Genomic DNA, 26,156 nt, shown 5'->3' on the forward strand with positions numbered 1-26,156 from the left:
AATGAAATAGGTTCATGGTAACGAAAAAAATATTTTATCTCTGGTTAGTTTGATGCTGCTTTTTATTCGCGTTTGTTTCAAGTTACTTTCAAGTTTGGCGCTCTTTGAAATTGACAGTCAAAGTTGACCTGAAGTTACAATTATCTGAATATGCTTGTGTTACAGTAAATATGATCGTTTGATAATCATGAATCAAAGGTCGTCAATGATGAAGTTCGAGGTATAAAATTTCAACTTTTGTCGACCTTTTATTCATATATTTTGAGTTTATCATTTAGACTTGAGGTCTTTTGGTTCAGCTTTTGGGTCTTTACCGATGTAGTTTGACATGAGCATGAAACTAGACATTTCTTGTAGATAATCAATTTTGAATATAATTCTGTGGAATAGGATTAACTCAATTAGTCTGAGAAAAGGATTTGTATTTGATTTATATAAAGTTTAGGGAAAAGTGATTAGGTTTATCTGACAATTCTCATGTCGAAATCAAGACTACTTAAACAGAATTAATGTCAAATGAATTAACGCTGAGTACTTGGATGAATGTAACGAAAAAATTGAAAGGGAAATAATTTTCAGGTCATTTCGAATCAAGCAAGTTCATCCCAATATGTAACAATTTATTGCGCAGAGATGCAAAACCTTATAAACAGTTATCGTTCATCAAACCAAGTTTCAAGAGCGATAAATAGTGAAAATGGAAAGTGAACCATTGGAATATGGAATTTGAAGACAGCAGAATTTTAAAAAATAATCTTTGAGCATTGACTTTAAAGAGAATCATAAATGTTCTTTATAGATTGCAAGCTGTTCAGTTACTTTTCATGTTATACCACGATTTTGAATGGAAACTGATAACTAATGTAACTCTTTGTTTGATTTGATTCATTGATGTAGAGAAATGTTGAGGAAAGTTTCAACTTATTGTTAAGCCAAGTAAGAAACTGGTCAGTTGATTAAAGTTGATTTAATTTATCACTTAACAATACCTACAACCCTTCGATTCAGGGTTACATCAAAATCAAATTACTAAAAATAAGTAAGAATGAAAATCAAGTTAAACTTGATAAACTTTTTTCCAGTTTCAACGGTTGGTTACACTTGAAGCCACACAACCAAATGCTACTAACCATTGAATCATTTTCGTGGTTCCTCCATCAAACCCTAAATTTGCAATCAAACCAAATGCAGCACCAAAACCCACTTAAGCTGAAAAAAGTACATTTCTTTTAATTACTTCAATCAATAAAATGCAACCAAATGCTTGAACAATAATCACAACAAAGAATATTGAAATTATCTGTAAAACTAAAAATAAAAACTCGACTTTCGATTGAATTTTGATCTAAAATAATTTCTTTTTCTTCCTTAACCAGATATGATTGACTGTTTGAAAATAAAAAGTATTTATGTGCCCAAAGCGATAACAATCGGCGAATCAGCTTGGTTAAACTGTTCATATGAATTGGAAAATGATAATCTCTATTCAATAATATGGTTCAAGGCAAATCTTCATGATATTAATTTAAAAGACAAGAAACAGTTTTATCGTTATGTTCACAATCAGGATCCACCAGCAAGTACATATGAAACTCCTGGAGTTTATATTGATGTAAGTCTTGTTTTTTCTTGTTGTTTTCCGTCTCTTCATTACTTTCACCAAATCCATTAATGAAGGTATCATTAGTCCTATTACGAGGAAACATTATTATTACCATTTTATCATTATAATTGTTATAATTATCCTGTTATTATTACCATCATCATTAGCCAATTAACAGCTTATGTCCTATGTGTTTCAGCTTATTACACGCACAATAATGATGAATGATAATCAAACAGATAAAGTACGCCAAAGAGAGTAAAAAATATATTCACAAATAACAATTAACATTATTATCTTTTCCTTTGTTTGTTTAGGTCAGAGAAAGTTTATCAACTTAATTAACCTTACATTGTTCAATGATGAACAAAAAACAATAAAAAACTCGTTAATTCAACTCTTTTATTCCATTTTGTCATAATCAGAAAAAGTGTCTAAAATCAGTTTCATCACGGAACAATTTAACACTAAATTGAGTAAAAGTTTATCGTTCAAATTTGCAAATGAAAAGATTCAAAAATCATTAACAGATTTTTCCAAGTTTATCAAATCATGTTTCTAAAATCTGAAAATTCTTAAAATTGAACTTTTCTTAGCATCTAATTTGGTGAAAATAAGAGTTGAAATCAGTGAAAACAATTTAGAACTATTTAGCTCGTAAAAGTAAATAACTTTTTTGTCTAAAAGTTTTCAGCATTTAAAGTCAGAAATCATAATTCAGAAAGTTTGAAAATCTTTTGACTTTTCTTAAGCACACAACCCAAATTAGAGTAAAATCAGTCAGAACAATTTAGCACTAAAATAAGAAGAAGTTCAGAAAAAGAGAAATCAGAAAAGTTTCCAAAATCATCTTAAACTTACAGATTTTTGCAAATTTTTGTTAAATTTTATTCCAATATAAATATTGAAAATATTGAAATTTAACTTTTCTAAAGCATTCAATTCAGGTAAAAATAAGAGTTAAATCAGTAAGAGCTTTGCGAAGTGAATCATTTTATCATTGAAAGAAAAAGTGGATTGATAAGTTTTCTGAATCACCTTTGTTGATTTGCCGGTGAGTTCAAAAATCCCAAATTGAACTTTTCTTGAGCATTCAGGTGCGGATACGATTCGGTTTAGATTTAAAATACTTAAGCAAAGTTGAATTTTGATGAAAAACATTGACTAGTTTATCAAAGCATCAACAGTTTTAATTGACAGCAGAAGCAAGTTGAAACATTAAGTTTACAATCAGGTAATCAATCCAAATGGCTTCCTTTTTCATATTTAAATTGTAACATAAAGAAGGTGAGTTTTTTGCTTCTAAAAAAGGCTAAGATAATAAACCATTAGCTCATTTTATTATGGCAATAATAATAACAATCATTATTATGGTAAACTAATGATATATATTCACATTTTGTGCACAAGAAAATTATCTAAAGGTTACTGGGAGTGAAGATTATTTTATGCCAAACAAAATGGAATGCATGGTGAAAAAAAAGAGAAAAGTTTGCAAATTATTCTTCTCTAGTTCAACGAGAAATGCACAATAAAATGGTTTAAATGTTTTTTTCAAGTTGTCCAAGACTGGGAGTTGAAAAGTCTAAAGAGACTGAAGAGAACAATTTTGTTGCTGGAAAAAAGTGATTTATCGCAAAAGTAAACATAATAATAGACAAAGATTGACATTGAATAGTGATTAATGAACTTTTTGGGAAACGGGAAAACCAGATTTAAAGATGGACACAAGGTGAAAAGTGCTGAAGATGCACAAGTTATGAGGAAATGGTCAAAGAAAGTAAAGAAAGTAAAAAGTAATTTGTGTATGTGACAATCTATACAATATATAAAGTCAAACTATGAAATTTTTGCGGGAAGATTGTGACCAAACTAAAAGGATTCTAAAGAAAATTTTCACATCGAATGAAAGCCCTGATTGAACTTCAATTACGAAAAATAGTCAGAGCTTTCTCGGAATTCAGGTTACTGAGAAATCAGCGTTTAAACAGGGTGGGGGAAAAAATGCAGAATCCGTATCTTTTACTATTGACTTTGGGGGAAAAACTTTTTTTCATTCAGATTGATGGTTTATTGTTGGGCTAGGAGTTTATGTAAAACTGTCTTTCTAGCAAAGAGTAAGTTAAATATCTGGTGCTCTGTAACTGTGTAACTGTACAACTCTCAAGATCAACGAAAATTCTTTAGTTTTTCTCTTTGACAATGATTTTTCATCAACAGTTCGAGTCTTTAAATGTGGATTGAATTTATTGTATTCAGTGAAAAGAAATTTACGATCAGCCATGATCGGGGGCTCAGCTTGTAATATGTAATGTTTAATATAAAGAAGATGAGAAAAGAAATGACCTTTTCTTTTCTTCTTTTCTGGTCAACAGTAACAATGTTTCAAATGAAAAAAAAAACTGTTTGACTCAAGTGTAAAGGTAAAGAGCATTAACGTGACCATCAACAACATTTTGAATTATTGTACACAAAATGCAATTCATATTGAATATTTTTCCCTTTAAACGGCAAAACAAGTGGAACAAGTGAAAGCAAAGTAAATCACTATTATTCTTGTTTCTCATTTTCTCTCTTTTCGCCGTTTCTTTTTCCATTTTCATGATGACATGGTGACATTTGGAATTTATGATGGACAACCTTCGATTCGAATTTTGAACCAAAAGGAAACCAAATCAACTCGAGGAAGTGTTTATTTGTACAAAAGTGATCTTACCACTGAAGGAAAATACATCTGTGAAGTAATTGCCGATTCACCTTCATTTCAAACAGTTACTCGAACTGACGACATGAGAGTTCATTGTAAGTAAATTTTACTTTTAAATTCAGTCGATATTTCAGGTCCAGTTTAGAAGGTTATTTCAGTTGCACTTTTTGACGCTCTTCTTGCGATTCCAAATTGGTTACATCAATAACTTGTGATGGCCTTTTACTAAAGAGCAACTTGAATGCTGTAAATGCTCCTTGGTGTATTATTGATCTTCTTAAAGCTCATAAATTTCATGGTATTTATTCTTGTTATATTAATGGTGGAAACGATTAAACAATGAAATGTGAAAAGGTCAAGATCCCCATTAACTGTATTGTGTCTCATTACAAGTAATTGATGAATGTATGGTTTGTCCAACATTGCTCATTAATAATCACTTACCTTGTAAAACTCATTGCACTGAAAATCATTGCTAAGTTTTGTATAAATGATCAACATTGTGATAGACTTTTTTTTCAACAAATTGATGACAAAATGTATTTGCAATCGATTTCGTCCCTTGAGTTTCCGAATCAATTATCGGTGGTTTCATTTGCATATCAGTCAACATTCACAACAAATTTCATTCCAAATCCCAACGTCATTATATTCATCTCACTTTTGATTGCAAGTTTTATCCATTTTTAGGACAATCAAATGAGAAATAAATTAAGAATAATAAAAGAAAAATTACTAATCATTCGGAAAAAGTAAATTCCTCTTGAACTTTCTTTTTAATCGAGTTTCGGTGGATTGAGATCGATCTTGTGAAGGATTAAACTGAACTGAAATAGCATTTTATAATTGCCTGAAGAAATGAAAGGAAATTACTTGAAGTAGTTTAATTGAAAATAAATTGATTTTCCAGTTTCTCTTGACCGAAACGGTGAGATTGATACAGAAATTTTTATTGATAAAAAATGTGTATTCGAGATTAATCTCATTTTCTTCGAATCTATGAATCTTAATTAGCACCAATGAATCAAGCGAATTTGCTGACCAGAAGTTAGGCTTTGGTGAAAATATTAAATCACTGAAACTCTCAAGGATTAACAAAAGACCATCAAAAAGTGAAACGTCTTTTCTTTCTATTTCCGATTTTCTTACTTGCTCATTTCCTGAGAAGACAGTTTTCTCATCGTCAGATATCATCATTCAAAGTAAAGTTGCCATTCGATGAAAACATTTCATCAATCATAATCACCATCATTCCATCGATTATCAAAAAGAATTGAACCAATAGAATAATGAAAGGCGAAAAAATGACTAAAAATATCATCCCAATCATGTTACCTGAACTCAATCGAAGCTCTTTAAATATCTTAAAAATTGATATTCCAATTTGAAAACAAGTTTCGACCAAAACTCCAACAATTTTGAAAGAAAAACTTTAAATAACATTTTCTTTTAAAAAGTTTCAACAATTTTTCAGGATAAATGTTCAGTCATTCCAAGCTAATGTAAAATATTTTCTCAACTTTTTCCTGTACCTTTTACCTTTTCCATTGAACATTGAATAAAATGTTGACTTTAAAAAGATGTAAAGCTTTCCATTTACATGCTTTTTATTTAATTACCGCAACAAGAGATGAACCCAAAAGCTAGACTCTTCACTTGCTCAACATCAATTTTTTGTGTGATCTCGACAAATGTTTCCACATTTATATTTATTCATGTTCAACTTGCAACTGCATATTTATTGCAATTGAAACTTTCCATTTGAAACAGCCTCTTTCATCAACCTGACGATATGAAAATACATGTCTCCTCAGGGAAGTTTTATTAATGGTGAACATCATTATTTCATCCCATTTCTTGCTTCAACCAACATTCCCTTCAGAATGTTTCCTTTTGCTAATATTTCCTCGCCAAGAGTTTACTGTCTAACAAAGCTGCTCACCTATCATTTCTTTTGTTACTTTATCGGTTCAATTGCAGACCCAAAACCAGTTTCATACCATAAATACTCTCCATATCATATCATCACAGATAAAATGCATAATCATCCGTAATACAAGCATTTCCCTTGGACTCTAGTTGCACAGTGAATAGCATTTATGGAAAGCAAATAGAAGGAAAAATAAGAAGCAAAAGACTCAATAAATGGTAACATGATTCTTCTTCTGATTCATTCAGTCTGAATAATATGCATACTTGGAAGCAACAAGATGAAGAAGAAAAAAAACAAGATACAAACGCGAAACACAAAAAGAAACATTGATCGAGAAAACATTAAGACATTAGTTGATAAGCGAATAAGTATTATTAACAGCTAATCCACTTTGAAATACTTGGGTCAAGTACATCTTCATATTTACACTATTGATTACTCAATTTGTAATGGCAAATGACTTTTGTCGAGTTTATCATAAAAGTCGAGGAAGATGGTTATCTGGAAAAAAAGGGTGAAAATTTGGCGCCCAAAATTACGATTCTCTTTTTGATGATGAAAATCAAAGTAAATTGAACAAGAAAATTGAGTCTCGACTGGGAGGGAAAGGAAAAGATGAGGAATAATAAAATATACAGAATGCATTATAATGCATTATTGGGATCAAAGTTTTGTGTTGCCTGAATAATGGCTCCTTTGAGGAATACAACTCAATAGGCAGAAAGATATTTTTTTCAAAATAAAAGAAGAAAAGTGTATTATTATTATCATTATTATAGATTAGAGCGGAAAACGGAAGTAAAGAATGTCCTTTGCGAATAATCCATTCTTATTCCAATCACTTTCCTCTCTTGCATCTTTTTTTCACATTATTTTCATAGAAACATCAACAAGATAACTACAATGTTGATCGATTTCATGTATGACCATCAAGTCATTTTTAAAACGATATTTGGCTCACTTTTCCAGACATCATTAGTCAGCATCATGTTACTGGTAATTTCAATAATGTACAGTTCGTTTTACGTTAATTTTATTGAAATGAAAAGGACAAAATAGCAAATCGACTTTTAATATCGAAATCGGTTCAAACCGTTAGTTTGTGTACTCAAAGGGAGCTCATTGGACAAATTTAAAAATTTCAAAAAATTGGAAATTTTTTCATAGCAATAATAAAAGAATTATTAGAATCGAGTTTCTGGTTCAAATCATCTTCTGATCTTCTCTTTTTACTCTATGACGAACCAGTTTCGAGTTTGAAGCCCATCGATGAGCAAAGTTAAAGGAGAGTTTCATTAGAAGAGTTTTTACAAGGAAAATATTTACAAAGAAAGGAAATATCTCATTCTCTTTTTCATCTTTTTTTGTCAAGTTTTCTATCACATTGTTCTACACACTATTGATTTTGACCCGTTTTTGTTAACTTAACCCTAACACCTATTGTAGTACTTAAAGTGATAACTCGACATTAGTTTTCATATTAAGTACTTGAAGTTAGTACTAAAAATTAGTGCTTAAAATGAGATCTTGATTTGAGCGCTCAAACTGAGCCTTCAGGTTGAGATTTAGGTTGAGTCACTCCATTCGAGATCAAACGAGAATATAAGGCTTAGAACAGTTCAACATTCAACTCGTGACTAACATTGAGCAACTTTTCACTCCCCATCAAGGGAAAGAGAAAATTAATTTGCAGCATTTTCAGGGAATGTCGATTAATGAAATTGTATTAATAACAATCAAAATAACCTGACGAAATGAGAATTGTTCCTCTTTCATTGGCACAGTTTTCGATTCGCAATTATCGTTATTCGCACAATACAAAATTATCACTTTTGTGAGTTGTTTTTTCGAGTTTTCCTTTATTCCAAATTGCTGGCTATTTTTCATGTTATTAATAACATTGAAAGTATCGTAAAAATGTTTCAAGAGATAAATGATGAAGATGAAAATGATCAGTTGAGATGAAAAATTTTCACCAATCTCATGTAATGTTGTGTCCATTAGGTGAAGTTACTGATTTCTTTCCTTCAACCTCTTCTCCTATCAAAACCATATTTGGCAATGAAAATGATAGAATGATGAAGATGAAAATGATGGCCAGCAAAAGTAAAGGTCAAGAGTTTTCTCTTTCTAATAGACTGTCCAAGTATATTCTTTTGGATTAACCGTCAACAATTTAATCAATAGATCACAGTTAAATCGAGCGAAAAGGTTGATTGCCATTTCATATTTTCCCTCAACTTTTCTCTGCTTTCCTTTTCTGGTTACATCTTTTTCTTGGTTTGCCAACCTTTCTCCATTCAATGAACATTTCATTAGTAAAAACCTTTGTAATAATATCAATTACACTGCAACTCGGAGAAACCAGTAAAATCATGATTCAGAATTGTTATTATTCCATCATTATCATTATCGATGTTATTGTTACATTTCTTATTCCTTTCCATTTGCCGTTCATTATAACCATTTAGCACAAAATTTAACCTCCAAATGATCGACGCAACAATTTATTCCTTCCCTTTACCATCAACAATTGATTCTTGTTTTCACTTTGGCTAATTATTAACATTTTTTTATCATCGTTTCGCTTTCTAATATTGTAATGATTCGATATTTCTCTCTCTTCTCTCTCCATGATAATCACAATAATTACATTTTATTCACTGAATTGTTGCCAGAAAACAAAAAAAAAGGCAATTTTCATCTCTTTTCGCAATAAAAGTGATTATAATATTTTCTAATCTATTTTTCATATTACACAGTAAACTCAACGAACCATGATATAATCACTATTGCATATAAAATAGTCTCTATTGATTAAATGCTAACCCATATGCTGATAATTGCCTGTAAACTCTAAAGATGTTATTCTTGTTAGCCAATTAATCTGATTTGTGCAACACTTTTGGAGCAAACTAAACAATTCCAATGAAACCTAAAAATCAATTTCCAACTCTAACGAAAATAGTAAAATCAAATCTCGAATAATTTTTATGGTAAAAGTGAACCACTTTTAATGATTAAATATTGCCTAGTCTTTGCTATCTTTCAAGCCTCAGATTGTGGTCAATTGTGATTGATGTTATTATTCAGTAAAATGATTCTTATGCAAATGAAATCAATTTTTTATACTTTTCAGTAAAATTATTCATTATTTTAGTTTTGTTAATGTCAAGACAAAATGTTAAATTCAAATTAAACGAGAATAACTTGGAAATGCAATTTATCGCCTTTTCCATTAATTTAAAATCTCATTCCATTGCAATATCAATGAAAACATCAAACTGTTATCTTGAACCATTCAGAATGAAAATATTACTTTAAATGAAATGCTTTAAAGCATTTTACTTTTCTGTATTCATATGAAAAGATTTCAAGTTTAACAGTCCATTTCAGGTCATGTTTTTCCAGAGTTACCTTTGAGTTTCTTTATTGGTTTTGAAAAGTTGCAAACTTGAATCGATTGAATAGCAAAAGTTCATGGCTATTTCGTCTCTTTATTATATTCAATTTTTTCTCTACAACTCATTTTTTCTTCTTCTTCTTCTCATGAACACTCAAAATATTCAATAACGAAACAAAATGTATTACTTTCCATAAAATATCAATTTATTTTATTTTCTCTCGAGATGGAATTGATTTCTTCCATTTTATCCAAAACTGTGAAGAAGCAAAAATGAATGAATCAAGAGTCAAATTTTGAAAGTTTAATCATAATACATTTTTAAATGATAATCTAAATCAAGGCATTAAAGCTCGCTAAAAGGTTTGTTAAATTGATGGAAATGTCAAATCGTTAGATTTACACTTTGACAATAAAGAAAAGTTCTAATCACAATGTGAATATTTTTCACAGCAAAAACAGGAAAATGTATTGAACTTATTGATGCATTATAATCGTCAGCAAATTATAGTTGACAGAAAGATTTAACTCACCTTTCTGTGTTTACCTTGAAATCATGGTTCAATTAATCAAGAAACATTTTCATTGTTATTCATTCAGTTTCAAGTTGAATTTTTCATCAAATAATCTTTTCACTCCCTGTTGTGACTCAATCAGATATCGAACAGAAAGCAATCGTTTTCTGAATGATAATCTAAATGAGAAATTTGTTTAGATAAACATTGACGATATTCAACTTTAATGCAACTTTCATGGTTATCTGATTCAAGTTTTGGAATTGAAATTTTGCTTCGATATTTTAATCTTTTCTCACTTAACGACTAATCAATTTACTGTTTATCATGCAATGCTCACCAAGGAATGTTTACTGTTATTACCTAATTTGGTAACCTGTAATTGAATAAGGTAAAGTTGAAGTTATTAGTTGAATTAAATTGCAAAAGATAACAATGATAATGATGATTAGAAAAGGTTGAAACAGTATATTCAAGTTGCCTTTAATTATTCTGCCAATTCTGTTGTAATGAAGTTAACATTGATTTTGATCGGATAATTGGATTGCGGTCATATTAAATTACAGATTACTTTGGTTACCTTTTGCCTTTTTTTACCTTTTATCCAAGAAACAGAGAAATGTTTGATAAAAATCGCAATAAGCTAAAAACATTTGCGTTCTCAGCTTTTTTAATAAACTTTCAAAGTCGATTTTGAATCTTCTCAAATTGAGTTTTTTTGCTCATAAAAATTTCGATTCCAATCAGATTCATTCAACCTTGAGTTTATTGTTTCTGATAACATGAGCTTTAGATACTTTTATCGAAACTATTGGTTAACTTCAGTCTTTTGTTTATTCCAGAAATGAAAGGTTCTTGCCAAGTATCAATCACGTCAATCATGAACCTTTGCTTTTATCTTAGGAATTAAATTTTTCAGTTAGCAATAACTAAAGTTCACAACTAAAGACGTTTCTCTAGTTTAGCCAATCTTTTCTGCCAAATTTCGTTCGGATTTTAAGGAAATTTTTCGACTTCTGATTTCAATTCCAGAATATTTCAAAATAGAATTTCAAGATCGGTTTAGAAACATTGAGCAAAACGTGTTTCAATATCAGCTCATTTAGCACTTTGCAATTGTCATCTGAAAGTGACTTTAATGGATTATCCGTTGATTGAAACTTTTGTGAATACAATTTTGTTTATTCAATTTGAAAAGTTTACTAAAAGCTAACCTCGATTCAAGATTACCTTTTAACCTGAATAACCCCAAGATATTTCTTCACTCCCAGCAAAATTTTGTTTTCTCATCTTTTTTTGTTTTATCGTTTATCAGTTGCTTAAGTAAACACATAATTTACATTCACAATTTGATTCATGAAATTGATTTGAATTAAGTTGAACCAAGTTTTCGAAACAATATTTTAAACATTCATTTTCTTTGATTTCCATCGCTATTTCCCCGTCGAATTGATCAATTAGTTACATTTACAGAGCATTTAATTTCATACATAAATATAATTTCCAACTCATCTTAAAATTGACTCACTCCATTAATGACAATCAGAATAGTTGATAGTTCATTCACAATCTATCAATTTTAATAAACTTGAAATAAATTGAAAGAAAAGAAAACTAAATAATTCATGAAAAATCACTTTTGTTACAACTCAATCCTTTTCGCACTTGAAGAGATAATTGCTGAATAACAATTTAACCAAATGCGTGACTGTCAGCCTGTGATTATTTCAATTTGCGTAAATTTGATTGCAACATTAAACTGATTGCCCTTCACTGGAATCCTTAAACACTGTTAAACTGCTGTAGGCAAAGTTACTCTTGATTACATGAAAATAATCAACTAATGACCTTCGAGGATCGAATGAAAATGTTGAGACAAAAAATCACGGAATAATCATCGTTAACATTCATCTTGGAGTTGCAATCAGATAACATTTCAATTGTTCATTTTGTTGTCTCAACATCCCAAGCCAAGGAAAGAAAAACGAAGGCAAAAGATTCAAATCATAATGAATTACTCGTAATCATTTCCATTATAATTTTCTCAGGATAACAACATGGAAAAAAGCAGCAAAGGAAACATTTTGCTTTCAATTAGATGAACACAAGAAACTGATTGCATGATTCTACAACAATTGACTTGAAAGCAAACATGGTTAATAAATGCAATATCATATCGTGATATTGAACGTTTTCCCTTTAGTTTCATCTTCATCTGCAAAATAATTTCTTTTCCCTTTTATTCTGGTAAATTCATTTTCCTTTTTTCTCTTTTCTTCTTTTGCTTAATAAATTCAAGAAATAATCATCTAAATGTAAACGTCTATTCTGAATGTCACCTTTGAGTTCAATTGGATTCGATAAACAATTGATTTAGAAACATTTTAATGTTAATAAAGAAAAGGCAAAAAGAGTCGAAAAAAGGGAATCAAATTTTCTGGCGTTTGTCATCAGAACACAATGTTTCCAAGCTTCAATTGGAAAACCTTTTCTCTTTCAGGTCAATCATAAAACTCGTGACTTGAGTTGATAATCATTTAAAAGTTTGTGTTATATTCAAACGGAATAAATAAGTATTGGAATGGAATGGAAAAAGAGGAAAAAAAGAAACTCGTAATTGTTTTAGAAACAGCAAAGTAACACATTTTTTCTTTGCATTGTCACATTAAAAAGTTATCAAGTAAAATCAATGAATTTACAATCAATTGGAAAAGATGAAACATTGAATTCAATTGTTTGTTTTTTGTTCGTTCAATGATTATTCAAAAGGAAATGGAAAAGTGAAATTCAAGATTGAAATCGTGATAAAAGTCTGACAACTCATGAAACAAATGAAGCCAATCAATATAGACTTTAGATTATGCAGGAAAAGTTCGGAAACAAAAAGATTTACAAATTAAATTGAGCGACTATTCAAAGTTGATTCAAAATTACAGATATTGAAAGATCGAAATATTAACATAGAAATGGAAATATTATTATCATCTTCAATTGGTTGTTCAAATATTGTTTTGGCTATTCATAAATCTGTAAATGCATTTGCAATGATCATTATCACAGCAAGATTGAATTTTGCAGAAAAGTTGACAACTTTTCCCGGCTTGATGTATTATCATGAAATGATAACTCCCTTTCATCATACCTTTGGGAGAATGATGAGAGAAAAGGCAAAAAATGAGATTTAGATGAACATTAATGGTAATATCTTGGGGAGAAGAAGATGAACATGAAGAGAAATTCATTTTTGTTCACTTTTTCTCTCTCGTCTTCACAGTTACAAATGTAAATATACTTTCAATGTTATCTTCCATCTTTCATCGTTTCCCTTCATTTCCTTGTCTTTATTTGCCTTTTCTTGTCTTTTTGTCGCCACTTTTCATCTCGCTTCATTTGCGATTCATTTTTTTCTCTTCTTTTAAACTCAACTTAAATACCTTTTATTACCATTAGTAGAGCAACTTTCATGGTAAAATGTTATCATTTCCATAATAAGAAATGAATGGAGAAAAAACTTTAACCATTTTAAGACCTCAAGGCTTAACTTCATTTCAACCCTTTCCACAACTTTTCATGTTGTCTTTGCGTTAAATTAAATCTGATTAGAGAAGAAAAATGATTGGAAAAATCAATAACAATTGTTCATTGACAGTTAATTATAAAGTTAACATGAAAATTGAATATCAAAAGTAAATTCACCGAAATTAGATTCAAACTTGAAATTCGCAAAAAGTAAAATTCTAATGATTTGCTAAAGAGAAACGTGTTGAATGATTAAGTCGATAATATTCATTCCATATTCATTCGAACTTAATTTTTATCTTTTGCTTCTTCGTTGACTCTTTTCCAGTCTTTATTCGATTCGTGTTTTAAATTCTTTTTGGATTCGAAATTCTTTTTTCTTCAAGTTCTTCACCAAGATGCAGCTTTTATCAGATAATATTAGCAATTAGTAACAATTGAATTCGTTGAAATTTTGCCATTTTTCTGAATTAAAACTCGACTCTTCGTGACAATTGAAGATAATTTTTGCTAAGTGCTTACAAGATTTATTGTCAACAATTTATCCAATTAATTGTATTCATTTGAAATGCGAATTTCAATTTGTTCGTTTTCTTTTTTGTACTTTTCTTTACAACTTTTATGTAAAAGATAATGATTCTTGATGGAAACAGGAAACAACTCATAACATGCAATTGAATCAGAAATATTATCTTGTAATATCATTTTCTTTAGCTTTTATGGTACGAGTTTCAAAAATAAAGTCTTGAGTATTCATTTTTAGCAAAAGTGAATAGCACAAAGTAACTTTAACGTTGACAGTTATCATGGGAATCGATTCAATGTCATCTTCCATTTAACCTTATCATCAAGTTGAAAACTATTTTGAATTCAAATATTGCACGAGTTTGTCTCACAAGTTCACTCTTTTATCTCTCACGGAAATGTTTCAATTCGCTCGAACAGAATGCATATTTGAAGCAAATATTGATTTTAAAATCAAACACGAACTAAAACAGATTGACTCCAACAGTTAATAACATTTAAACAGCATTTTAAGATCAAGTTAACCACGACTTTCTCATCCATGTAATTCAGCAAAAAAACATTCAAAATAAAATTCCATCATTCAGTGTTGTCCAGCTGAATCAAGATATGATTTCGCTGTTACAAAGCTACAGATTATTTGAAGATTTTTATGAAAACTCTTTTGCTTTATCTTATGTTATATTGAGCTTTCAGAAGATGTATTTAAATGAAGACTTTGACACCAACTAGTGAATGTCATTGAATTAAATGGAGATTCGTCTAATTCGATCAGCATTGTATGTAACATGATTACATGAGACAATTGCTAATTATAAAGGAAACCCGCAGATAGTGATATTGATTAGAATGGAAATATTGAAATTGGACAAAAAAGCAGCGAGAAATGAGGAATAATCATAATCACTCCCAGTTATTATAAACTCCCTTTTGTTAACTATTGTATGAATAATATTATTGTTAAACCGAGTGATGAGTAGAAGCAAAAGTTAATATGTAACACAGTTAGTTTACAGTTTCCTGATAACAAAAAAACCATTAACACCATGAATTGTGGTGAAAAGAAACTTTGAAGGGAATTGAAAGGATATGAGGTTTTGTGTCATCAAAAGTTATTTTTTTGTCTTTTTTTTTCACTCCAACCTTTTTTCACTGTTGAAAGGATTGACTCATTGCTAACCCACTAATGAAGTTGCTTTTGTCGTAAAGGAGAGAGAAAAAGGTTTATTATTCAATAATTTACTCTCGAAAGCCAGGATCGTTAGCATGTCGTTATCATGAAAAGTGAATATGAAAATTTGGAAAATTTGATTAAACAAATTTGGCATGAAAAACGTTTCCATTCATCATTTACTGTTTACTAAATACTTTGTTATATTTACTTTGCTATTTTTTAATTACAATTCATTTGACCTTAAGGTGATTTGTGGAGCAAGTAAAAGGTGCAAATATCAAGGCTAATTTAAAGAGAAGACGCCTTTCAGGGTAAACTGGTGGAATACACCAGAATACAGATTAATCTTTTGGGAATTTTGAATAATTTATAAATTTATATCAATTAAGGCGAGTTAATTTGATGAGGAAAAAGTTGGCAAAAGAAGATCGCTTTATATGCAACAATTTTTGAAACATTTCATTATCAAACATTTACTTTTAGTGAATTTTAATCAGACAACTTGACAAGTCTCAGTCTTTATATAATCATCAATCAACATTTTTTTGATCAACTATGCAACTCGATTCAAGCCAAGTAAAGTTGAAGGGAAAAAGTTGCCACAAGACCTTCTTTTTTTCGGACCAAAAGTTCGCTTCTTTTGGACACTTGGAAACACTCAAATTAGATCAATTACTTCATTCCCTGACTTGTTATTGCTTGCCATTACCTTGAAGACAAACTCGTGCTTCGCCTGTCAGCGTTACCTTCATCACTGTCTACTTTGCTTCACTTTTTGTCTGTCTTTCAATTTTCTTATTTCATTTGGAAGTGTCCATCAGAATACCACTTAGAACTGACATAAAAACCCACTTTGTTTCTCCTTCTCCATCACTCCTCATCAACTCACCTTTTCTTCATTTTTTTCTCTCTCTTCTTCTCTTCTTCAAAAAATAACTTTTCTCACTTTTATCCTGCAACCTCCCAGCAATCCAACTCCCAGCGGCTTTGCCTGTTTACAAGGAATGATGAGAAGAGAAAAAAAATGCGAAAAAAAGATGAAAGTCTTGATACTCTTGCTTTTGATGGTAAACACCTACTGATAGCCTTTTAATCTCATTACGATTACCTGTAGACAGAAGTTTTTCATCTTTTCATCTTGCCTCTTCAGACAAGGTGAAAAGTAGATAAAGAAAGTTATCATGGATAACTAGGGCAAGAAGAGGAAGAAAACAAATAGATTTTCTTCTTCTTCTTGACTTGGGTCAAGCTACAGATAAAAGGTCGATTTAAAAGGTAAAAACACTTGAATTTATTGTTTTCTGTCTCATTGAGAATAAGTAAAAAGGTTAACGAAAAGAGAGTTTCATTTTTCTTTTGCAAACTGTTGATAAGAAACATGGTTTGGTTGACCATTTGAAACACTTTTTGACAGCTTAGTAATTGTTCAATTGGTCAGCCAATTTTGTCAGAATTTTTTTCTTCTCCTTCCTTTCCAAACATGAAATTACGTTTCTTGAGAAAACTTTTTTTCTCTTCTCTTCCTCTTCATCTCATTTCATCTCATATCAAGAGTGGAAAGAAAGAGAAGAGCAAAAAAGTTGATCCTTTTTTTCCTCGTTTCTCAAAAAGTTAACCTGAAGAAACAGGAAGATCGAAAGAAACTGAACACATTTGGAAGATTGTCTTCAGCGATATTACTTCCTCTTGAGAACAATCTATTTCTTACCTTTTATCAGCCAATTTTACTTATGATTATATTTGCGCTTTTCGTATTAAAAAAAAGTTCCAAACATTTCATTCCATTTTGCCTGTGAAAACATTATCACTTAATATTACGATAACAGTTTGATATTAATACAAATTTCCGTTTTGTTTTGCCTTTTCTGTTTTCACATGAAATGCTGTGAAATGAGAAGCAAAAAGTTTTAAATAAAATGCTCAGTTGAACTGAAAGAATCAATCTTTGTGATTTTCTTCATGAAAATCTTTTCTTCTTTTCTCTTGACAAAGTTTACTTTTAGATTCATTAACTTAACCAAAGTGATAATCATTAATAAGTTGAGCATGGAAAAGAGAAAAAGAAAGAAAGAGAAAAGATTATCTGCTCAAATTGAATCTCATGATATTCATCATTTGATTACTATTTCTGGAGTAACTTTTTTCACGCTCATTATAATACAATAGTGTTTTGGAACGAAAAGGAGAAAAAACAATGAGACTTTTGCTCATCAACATATATCCTCGTGAATATTATTATAATATTTTTAGCTTTGACTGGAAATCCTAGGAATCACATTTAGTCATATTTAACATTCGTTAAAGGATGAGGCTGATGAAAGAGAGAAAATGATTCTCATGAAAGTTGATCAAAAGAAAGGAAAAGCTTCGAGTTTACTTGTCGCTGTTTAATGCATACTTATTCATCTTTCAACAAGTTTGTCTAACTAATCGAATGAGAAAATTGCCACAAAAGACTGATTTCATCAATTATCATTTTCTTTGCCTTATTATTAAAGCGGATTCCTCATAAATCCAATGCTATTCTCTACCTTTATTTTCTCTAAGAACTTACAATCTCAATCTACAAGCAAATCATCGTCGATCATTTGTTATTCTGTTTGCTTGATCATTTCCTGACGGTAAGAGAAACGAGCAAAATACTATGAATAAAAGATTCTATTCCATTCTTCCGAGGGAAGTTTCTTGGTGAACGAATGGTGAACGAAACTTTAATTTCATTTAAAGATCGTTCATAAGCCTTACAAAGACACTTTAACGATTACCAACATTAAAGACGATTCATCAATAAACATAACTCTGCAGAAACATAAAATATACAAAATATAACTTCATTTGCACTTCTAATTTGCTCAAAACCAGCGTTTAACAACACTTTTGAACCAACTTTCATAAGCATTTTGGAGACTTTTATATTGTCTTTAATGTTGCTAAAATTATAAAATGCAATGCATTTTGCGCTAAACTACTTGATTAAAAATCGTTCATGAACCTTACAAAGTCACTTGAATGATTAGCAACATTAAAGACAATATAAAGTCTCGAAAATGCTTATAAAGTTGTTTCAAAAGTGTTGTTAAACGCTAGTTTTGCGTATTAGAAGTGCAAATGAAGTTATATTTTGTGTAATATCTGCAGAAGTAATGTTTATTGAAGAACATTGCTTTTTATGAAAAAGTGCTATTCGCTAAAGAATTGAAGAGTTTCAGATTGAATAACATTAGGAACTAGCACTTAATTTAGACTTTTAAACCTGCTTTTAAAGCCGAAAGTTGATGAAATTATCGAAGTTAACCTCAATTGAGTTGATCTCATTGAGACAATAACTTTTGAAATGAAAATAAATCATACATCAAAGGTTAATCTTGTGATTGTTGACTTATGTTGGAAACATTTTGGTTAGATTATTAATGATCCATTTAATCTGGTAAAGATGAAGGTATTCCGTGTCAACCAGGGTAACAATATCATTAAGTTTTGCTCTTTGTTTAGCTGAGTTAACATTGCACTTGAATGAAACCAGGCAAAGGGAACAAAATAAAAGGTCGAAGCAAAAATTCGTGGGCAAACATTTTGTTGATTCATCTTGTGAAATAAATGGTTTAAAATGGATTCTTTATTCCGTTGACCTCAAGAACTAATGATTCTTCATGGTTGATACAATTCACTTATGAATTATTTGATAAGCGTTTCAAAATTGACTTATTGACAGTCAAACATTACTTGGAATCGTGTCTTGCCCTTGTTCACCTGAAATGCATCAAACAAATGATGATGTTCCTGATGATTCTGATGAGCGAAAAAACGAAACAAGAAAAAATATCTTCTCTTCTGATGTGATGATGAAAAGAATCATTAATGAGGTTCCATTTTAATGAGACTTTACCATGATCATTGTTATGTTTTTGATGTATTTAACTTCCTTTCAACAACAAAACGACTATTAAATGTAAAGTTAATTGTTCAACTTTTTTTGTGTAATAAATATTATAAAAAGCAATTTATTACTATTTTTTGGGATAAAAAATGTCATAACTTAATGATGAGTTGAAGGGAAGAGACAAAAAAAGACATTTTGCTCTTCTTCTTGTTACATGATATTGTTACATTTATTGATGCTGTGTAATAATGCATTGGATAACGAAAATATCTGTTTGTCGTTGGAGCAACACAAAACAAGGTAAACATCATGTAATCAGATAGACTGTGACTTGATAACAAAGATCTCGAGTCTTTCATGATGACTTTGGAACCAGTTGGATGATAAAATGTAAATATTCAGGGAAAGGGAATGATGATTATCAAGTGAAAAGAAAGTCTTGAAATGGCTTTTAAACCGCATCATTTGCATTTAACTGCTTCTTCCTCTTTAGCCCTTTTCTCCTCTTCGTTAATACTTCACCATTTAACCATCATTTCATTTTCTTTAACCATTTAGATTAATAAATGAACATGAATATCATTTATGTGTTAAGAGTTTCATGAGCCACTTTTATATCTTCATTGCAACTCTTTTTGCAGCTTTTCGTCTTTCCTTTAACTCGAGTAAAGAGATTGCTGCAGCTTTTCAAGTCACCTCAATAACTGTTGATTTGAGAGATTTAATTGACTCTTCAAATCTACTCAGAAATGCATTTGAAACATTTAAATACTTTGAATCTCGAGACTAATTAGCTAAAAACTTAAGACAATGCATTTGCATAAATAATGCTTTTGGACTAACAATGTTTTCACTATTATATTGAACTAAATTTAGCATCAAGTCAATATTGAGTTAACCATTTTTCAGTGTTAATAAGTTGATCAAAATGGATTCTGGACTGTTTAATGACTATTGATTGAAGAGGAAAAGAGTTGAATATCTTTTTGTTTTACATTTGAATTGAGCATTTGCAGGCTGACAAAAGTCTACTCAGACAAAACCTCGAGAGATAATTTTCGACTTTCTAATTTATTTCAAATTAAAGCTGCAAAACAGTCCTTCTACTGAAGCTTCATTTGCATGTTTCCCTTGAGTCAAGTTTAATAATTTAGGATGCTTTCAATTGGTATTGAGTTTGGTTTCAATTAATTTGTGAAGATTAAAAACATTGCACCATTTAGGCAAATCTGCGAAAGTTTGAATGCAAAATGTCTCAAAATAGCTTTTCATTTGCAATGATATTGAACAGAATTGCAAGAAATGGTTAACCTCACTTGTAATCGAATTAAAATTTGACCATTTCATTGTTACATTTTGTACTTTTAATTACTTATCAACTTTTGCAATATTTTGAGCTAACATTCAAAATATCCAGAATGTTATTCTCAATTACAAAACAATTTACTGGGAATTTCATTTTAAATGCATTTCTTTATAACCACATTTTAATATCAAATGCGATCAAACAGGTATTTGGGTCAGCATCAACATGAAAAGTCTAAGAGTTATTTATTTGAATAATGTTATTGAGAGTATCATTGAAGATGAAATTGATAATCTTTTCAATTTTCTTTTCATGAAAACGGTAAAAGTTGAAGCAAGATGCAACTATTGATATTGATGACTTGCAAGTGAATATGAAACTCTTCATTTTATCCATTTGTTGAACAATAGGAAAGATTGAACGTCAAAGTTTGACGTGGCAAAAGGCAAACAACTTGAAATGAAACTTAAATAGTGTCATGCTCATCATTCTGATAATGAATAAATGATAACGTTATTGATGGCAACTATTAAGTGGCGATGATGGAATCAAACTAAAGTCAAAATTGTGCAACAACAGAAAAACAATGAAAAATGGAAACTTTGATTTTAAATGGAAAAGCATCTGAACCGAGTTTATATTGCAACTATCAAATAGCAATTCAATCCCAGTGAGTAAAGAAACACTTTTAGTGCAAAATTAAGTTGTTGAGATAATTACTTTTTCTTCTTCTTCTCTTCAAATTATCATCCAAAATGAATGAGGAGTGAAGAGTGCCAAGAAAGATGAATGACAAATTGAATTTTTTTGACAGTCAAATAGATTGTAAATGTGTTGATGAAATGTGATGAAAAGAGAGATGATAATGAGTCTGATGAATAAATAAGTGAAAGGTGCAAATGATGAATCTGTTATTATAATAATAATGAGAAGTGAAAAATGTTTGAAAAAGATTGAAAATCGACTGAAGGTAAAAAGTTGAGTTAAGGTTAAATAAGACGTGAAATGTTGTAACTTGATTTGTATTCAATCCCAATAGCGATAGACTTTTTGTAATAACTTTTTAAAGAGTCGAGAAGAAAGAAGAAGAAGAAGAAGAAGAAAAATATCGAATTCTATTATCAAATTTTCTTCCTTCATTCATGTTATTCTGCAATGCATTTGCATGTAAACCTTTGGTTTATGCAACTGTAAAGACAACAAAAGCATGATGAAAATGATGGAAGTGAAAATTGAAAAAGAAAATAAAAAAAGACTGAAAATGAAAAGTTATTCAATTTTTGGATTTAAAAACATTCCAAATAACAAGTGAATGGACAGTTAAATGAAAAAAAAAATAATTATAATATAAACAACATTATTCTCAATCAGATCAATTTAAATGTCAAAACAACTTTTCCATTTACATATTATTAAAAGAGAATTTATTTTTCGAATTCTTTTTTTTGATGAAAAATTTATTAATTCACAAATCGTTTCATTGTTTAAGTTCATCATGAAGAGTTGAAAAGTTGACGAAATTTGACGAAAAGATGAAACAAATTTCATTCCCAAAAGTGAATGCTTTGAAAAGAGTAACAATCTTGACAAATTTAGTCTTTTCCAGTTTCCTTGCGTTTTCCTTGCAGTTTCATTGACCTTACGTTTTGTTGTTTCGGCTTCATCTTGACCATCAACTTTATCCTAATCTTTTTGTCATCAGTTTCTCCATGACTTTTTTTAATAAAAATAATACACACAACTGAAAATGAAAAGAAATGATGTTTTCCATTCGGACATGGTTAGCCTAACAATCATTGTTTGACACACTATTCTCAACCCACCCAATGCTTTTCTCATCATTTGATATTATTCCCTCCCAAGAAGAACTCCCAGTAATCCATTTCCAGTAAAAATTATGTTTTCTTTCTTTTCTTTATAACAACATATATTTTCAGTGAAACTCAACTTTCCTTTTCTCTGTTTCTTAAATCGTTGAGACTAGACAAGATGAAATGGAAGCAAAATTTGACCATAAAAATGGGTTGTAAATTTTGTAAAATAGTTCATGTTTTCAAACTGATAGTAAATAGTTGAAGCAAAAGTGAATCCATGAGTTGTTATTATTGCTTTTCATTGATGTTTAAAGGGTAAACTTGACTCTTTGTTTTCACTCTTTTAATATTATATTCACTTTGAAACTTCTCAGAATCTCATGTCAAAGTAAATCCTCTTGAAAGCTATTCTCAACTGAACCAAGATTATTGTAATAACTGTATTTGACCTTTTATCTCTTCTTTTGAGTAGTTGATACAATTTTTAAATTTACCTCACGCAATCAATTTAGTCAAACAGGTAACATGATTGAGTCTATTTGACATTTTCATACATAAAACAATATTTAAAGAATTTCTCGGTCCAGGGAAAAGTAATTTCAAGAATTTCTACCAATTATTCAATTGCAATCAAAGGTTGAATTTAAATTGAATCTCTGTCATTCCAAATCAGTTTCGATTCTGGAACTTGGAAGATAATTAAAAGCTTTTTTTTGGAGAAATGATGAAATGCAATTAATGAAGTTGACCAAAATGAAAAGGTAAAGCGATTTCCATTGATGCTCTTCAATGGTAAAAGGCTTATTTTCTGATAAAGTAAATTGTGTTAACTTGGATACCAAAGAATTGAATTATTTCTTCTTTTATTATCAATGCTTATCTTCTCTCACCTCTGTGCATTTTCCTACTTCAATCCATTTCTTCCGAGTCAAGAATTTTTCAACATTCAGATGAACATTTTGAACTCTTTTTTTTCAAAAAAGAAGAAAAAAGAACAAAAATTTAGAGAAAAATTGGACTTTACTTTGACAGATTTATTAACTTTCTTTCCATTCACATTTCCTTTTCCACTTTTATGTAACCATCAAATTCATTGAGTTATCCTGACATTGATACTTCTATTTTGCATACAAGTTGAGAGCATTTTGTTTCATCTCATGAATCTTGAATAGACTTTTTTCTTCTTATTCAATTCGATATCTTATTAGATTGTTGATCTCATTTTAAATAATATAATTTTTCCTCATTCTAATGGACTTTTTGCTCGAAAAAGAGAAACTTTTTTCTTCCTTCCAATATCAACAATAACAATAATTATCATCATCATGAAATCGACTGAATCATTCGAGTGAATATTTGTTATTAGATTAGCCAATTCAAATTTATCTTGTTCGATAATCGAAATGATTTTTCCGTCTTTCCTTGTATTCCTTTTGGAATCTTTTGCTTTCCATTTTAACTAATAAATTTTGCATTTTCTTTTCGGTTATTATCTTGTTAATGCCAATAGAGTTTATCTGTCATTCTGTAATATCAAGTTTTCAATCGAATTTCGGGAAATTCTTTTTGACTTTGTTGGTTTCATTTGAACGGAAAAGTGTAATCAATCAGATTGACAGATAATTGTGTTTGCAAGAGAAATTTGATTTCCATTTCTTTAGATTAACCTTGAATCGGAATAAATTTTACCGCAGAATTTTGTTCCGGTTTAAAATTTAAAACTAGATGGAATCATGAAAGGGAATGAATGAAACTTGAAAAGTGAAAAGAAATGGGAAAGAAACCAGGGAATGATAAAAAATTGAATGAATTGGTTTACAATGTTGAAATGATTTTTTCGTGTCTTTCAATTATTACATTTCAATAGAGTTAAACATTGAATAACACATCAAACCATTGAAACTTGTTTAAGACTAACCTTTGAATCCAAGTGATCCAAGACCATGTAATCATCAAAAATCAATTCAATTTTACTCCATTTTTTGGTACAAATGAATAAAAGAGTTTGGAAAAATTTCTTGGATTCTTTGATGAGAAAAGAAAATGAAAATTGTTTCCATTTTACTGTAACAAGCATCATTGACCCATTGATGGCAATGAATCAAATGGACATTGCATTTGATGGAAGCAGATGAGGAATGATTTTTTTTGTGCTTAACAACGATGAACAGCTTCAGAGTTTCAAAGATTGATCCAAGTAAGATTAAGGATTTTTCCTCGAGTTTGATTTAATAATCTTAACCAGTAAAGGTAAAGAGTAAAGATGATGGAAGAATGGAAAAAAATGAAGATGTGAAAAGAAGGAAAATGATGAAGATAAGTATCATGAGCTCACCAGGTAGGAGGAGAAGAAGGAATTTAAAATGAACTCTGTGCATTTGACTTTTACTTTCAGTTATTGATTTTCAATTTGCGGTTTCAAACTCACTTTTTGTATTCTGTTGAGTAAAGCCAAAAAAAGTTAACTCCAAGTTAACCAACAGTGAAATGCTTCTAATAGAGTCCAAGTTTTTTACGTTTTTTACTGGAAAAAAAGTTCCAAAAAAAGAAGCTAAAAAGTCTATTTTTTGTTCAACAGCAAAAAAAAAACAAATAACGAAACAATAGGCATTTAAAATGGTGATATTTTTATCTGAAGTCTAATCAAACTGTTTTAGCGTTTAGTCTTTCAGATGTATTCTGTTGGCAAGATTGATTAGTTTTATTTTAATGAATAACATTGAAGAGTATAGTATTTGGCCCGAGGGTTGAGATGAGAGAGAACAGGAAATTAGTTTGATTTTGCTCTCTTTCCAAGCATCTGGCTTCATCTATTAATACCCATATTGAGGGTTACCAATGAGTCTTTTTTTTCATCGCGTTTTGTTTTTTTCAATTTATCCTTTATCGTAAAGTTATCGAGATATATTCACTTTTATTTTCTCACTCATCTTGGAGTAAAAAAAGTTTATTTTTTCTGTTGAAACAATTAACTTGCCTTTAGGTACAACATTGTATAATGTTCATCAATGCCATGAGAAACAAAAAAAGAACTGAAAAATTTCACTTTTTTTCATCGCATTTCAAATTTTCTTCAATCTCTATTAAAGTTGATACAAATCAACATTTTCCGAGTCAATTCGCTAATCGACAGTTAAATATCTTTTTAACGCTTTAAGGTCATTAAATGTTAAAAATATTTTATTATTAATAAGCGTTATAAAGAATCATTACAGAAATAAAAAACAATTTTCTGATTAATTGAACTTTAATCACAATTTCGATACTTGGCTTTGATCTGTTTCAATCAAAGAAATTGTATTTTTCAATATTTTTACATGAAAATGATAACTTTATAATGCTTCTAATCACAAAACTAGTTTTACATCAATAACACTTTTCAAATAATCTAATCTTTCTCTTCACAGATTGTAATTTACAGTCAACCCCTTTAACTTTTCCCTTCATTTCCATTTCCTTTTGTGATTTTGATACAAGTCAAGATTTGTTGACCATTCATTTATGTCTTTCCTAATAACCGTTTACTCGCATAACCTTTAATCAATGTTGACCTTTAAAATTGTGAATCTCTTTAGTGCTTTTACAGTGGAATTATATTCTGAAAATGTGTTTAAATCAAAGAATCTTCTTATTCTGATTTTGGCGATCATGATTGACCATCACTTTGCCATGTTTTACAGCTTCTCATCACCTTAAGGTAAACACTCAACTTTAGGACGTTTCCATGATAATTATTCCTGTAACGATTTTGAACGTTGAAAGATTAGCTTTAATCAA

At 29.8% G+C, this 26,156-nt stretch overlaps 1 protein-coding gene across 2 annotated transcripts in view; it reads left to right on the forward strand.

Annotated features, from left to right (window-relative positions):
- Positions 1–26,156, forward strand: part of LOC107367985 (uncharacterized) — a 50,838-nt gene that overhangs the window by 15,145 nt on the left and 9,537 nt on the right. For both annotated transcript variants that reach the window (XM_015935761.3, XM_089268096.1), the window contains exons 2-3: positions 1,377–1,612; positions 4,270–4,405. In XM_015935761.3, the coding sequence (XP_015791247.1) occupies positions 1,377–1,612; positions 4,270–4,405 (372 nt within the window). The remainder of the gene's footprint in view (positions 1–1,376; positions 1,613–4,269; positions 4,406–26,156) is intronic.

This window comes from Tetranychus urticae, chromosome 2 (assembly GCF_039701765.1).
Source record: "Tetranychus urticae isolate SD_2017Ah chromosome 2, NJAU_TeUrti_SD_1.0, whole genome shotgun sequence".
Lineage (NCBI taxonomy): Eukaryota > Metazoa > Arthropoda > Arachnida > Trombidiformes > Tetranychidae > Tetranychus > Tetranychus urticae.